The sequence below is a fragment of the Clupea harengus genome, chromosome 13 (assembly GCF_900700415.2).
Source record: "Clupea harengus chromosome 13, Ch_v2.0.2, whole genome shotgun sequence".
Classification (NCBI taxonomy): Eukaryota; Metazoa; Chordata; class Actinopteri; order Clupeiformes; family Clupeidae; genus Clupea; species Clupea harengus.
The window spans coordinates 22,486,113-22,488,612 of NC_045164.1; the positions used below are offsets into that span (position 1 = coordinate 22,486,113).

At 56.5% G+C, this 2,500-nt stretch overlaps 1 protein-coding gene across 3 annotated transcripts in view; it reads left to right on the top strand.

Annotated features, from left to right (window-relative positions):
- sertad2b (SERTA domain containing 2b) overlaps nucleotides 1-2,500 on the top strand; it is a 35,717-nt gene that overhangs the window by 32,545 nt on the left and 672 nt on the right. For all 3 annotated transcript variants that reach the window (XM_012819875.3, XM_012819877.3, XM_031579036.2), the window contains exon 2: nucleotides 467-2,500. This exon is cut by the window's right edge and continues 672 nt beyond it. In XM_012819875.3, coding sequence (XP_012675329.2) covers nucleotides 471-1,667 — 1,197 coding nt within the window. In that variant the 5' untranslated portion in view covers nucleotides 467-470 and the 3' untranslated portion in view covers nucleotides 1,668-2,500. The remainder of the gene's footprint in view (nucleotides 1-466) is intronic.

Below are 2,500 nucleotides of genomic sequence, written 5' to 3' on the forward strand. Positions count from 1 at the left end.
CTCGTTTCTCTGTTTTGCTCTTTTTTTCTCTGTCCTCCTCTCTCTCTCTCTCTCTCTCTCTCACTCTTTCTCTCTGTATTGCCCTCTATTAATGCCACCTCTTCCTTTCTTCCATCCTTCCCTGCAATCCTCAATCTCTCCCTCTTGCTTTCTCTTTTCTCTCTTTTTCTTTCTCTCACTCCCATTCTCCCCCCCTCACTCCCTCTCTCTCCCTCCCTCTCTCTCTCTCTCTCTCTCTCTCTCTTCTCTCTATCTCACTCTTTCTCTCTGTATTGCCCTCTATTAATGCCATCTCTTCCTTTCTTCCATCCTTCCCTGCAATCCTCTCTCTCTCTCTCTCTCTCTTCTCTCTATCTCACTCTTTCTCTCTGTATTGCCCTCTATTAATGCCACCTCTTCCTTTCTTCCATCCTTCCCTGCAATCCTCTCTCTCTCTCTCTCTCTCTCTCTCTCTCCATCTCTGCAGATATATGTTGGGTAAAGGTGCAAAGCGGAAGCTGGACGAGGATGAAGAAGGGCTGGAAGGCAAAGCGCTGGCGGGGCCCGGAGCGGCGGGGGCCCCGTGCCCCGAGGGCCTGTCCAGGGGCGTGTCGTACACGCTGCAGCGGCAGACCATCTTCAACATCTCGCTGATGAAGCTGTACAGCCACCGGGCGCTGAGCGAGCCCAGCCTGCAGCGCCGCGTGCTCATCAACAACATGCTGCGCCGCATCCAGGACGAGCTCAAGCAGGAGGGCGCCCTGAGGCCGCTGTTCTTCCCCCCGCCGCCCGCCCCCGACCATCCGCTGGACGAGGGCTTCCGCCAGGCGTCCTCCTCGCCGACGCCGACGCCGCCGACCGCGTCTTTGTCGTCGTCGGCGTCGGCGACGGGAGGGTCAACAACGACCACGCAGAGTTCGCCCGCGAACGGACTGACGTCGCAGCCCTCCCCCCCGCAGGCGTGCCTGACCCCCGCGTCCCTGCTAGAGGAGGACGCGGGCGCGTTTGGGGCCTTGCCTCCGCCGCCTGCCCCCTCGTTGGTGCCCTCCTCCTCCTCGCCACTCCTCCTGGGCGCCCCTTGCAGGCCCCTGAGAGACAGCTTCTCCTCGGCACTGGACGAGATCGAGGAGCTCTGTCCGTCGGCAGGGGCAGTGTCCGCTCACACGACTACCTCCCTCTCCCCCTCCCCCCTCTCTGTCTCCTCTCCCTCTCCAGCTCTGCCCCCGTCCTCCGCCGCCTCCTCCCCTCACCCGACGCTCACCCTCGCCCCTGCCCTCGTCCCCTCCCTGGCCCTGTCGGGCTCGGACTCCAAAGACTGCGTTAAAGTCTGCAGCCCAAAACCTGACACCGTCGCTATGGATACGCTCCCCGCCCCGGCCGAGCTGGACATGAGCTCCTCCCCTTCCGCCTGTAACTCCTCCTCCCCGTCCTCCTGCGCCTCCTCAGGCTTCCTCACGGACCTGGCCCTGGACGACATCCTCTTCGCCGACATCGACACCTCCATGTATGACTTTGACCCCTGCACGACCTCCGCCTCAGGGGGCGGCGGCGCCTCCAAACTGACTCCGGTGGTGATGGCCGACGACCTCCTCAAGACGCTGTCGTCACCGGGGGTGACGCCCAACCAGCCTTTTAAAATGGACCTGACAGAATTGGACCACATCATGGAGGTCCTCGTGGGCTCATGATAGTGTATCAGATGAGCGCTGTGCTACAGGACATTGCAAAACTCACACACACACACATGCACACACTCACATCAACACAAAGGGCCCAAAATTCATTGATGGGCAACGTGGCTGGCAACATGCAAAGTCGGCCGCGCATGACTTAAAGGTAATTTAATAGCTTGGCAAAATTATTTTGTTAATTTCATAACATGAGCGAGTTTCTAAACATGGGTGGGTCAGCGCAATGGCGGGGGGGGGGGGGGTGTCCCGCGCACAGACATTGGAGTTCCTTCAAAGCAACACCCCTTTTTCTGTGAAACTTCTAAATGATTTCACTTCAGGCAGACCTCCCGCACAAGAACCTCTGTCTGTGACGTCACGTCACGTCTGTGAACTTTAATAAGGTGTGGTCGAACCGTTGCGATCAGCTGATAAAGAATGACTTCATTGCCACATCCACCTAGTACTCTACCCATTTATGCTTGACTGTGCCCCTGCTTTGTGTCAATGAAATGAGCAAACATGAGTTAGCCCCATCACTCACTCACACACACACACACACACACACACACACACACACACACACACACACACACACACACAAACATAGTTATCCCCATCTATTCTCACTGCGTGGTGGCTGGTGTGTGAAGCCCGGTCGTGGTGCTCGTTGCCCTGTGACCTTAGGGCCCAGACAGTAGAAGCAAAGATGAATCAAAGATTAGTCTTTTCGACCGAAACCTTACGCTTTTATGTTTTGGACTCATTTTGTACAGTCTGTTGTTCCTTTTTTTGTTTTTTTTTGTCGTAAGATGAGGCAGTTGTAATAACGACCGATGATGTCACCTGAT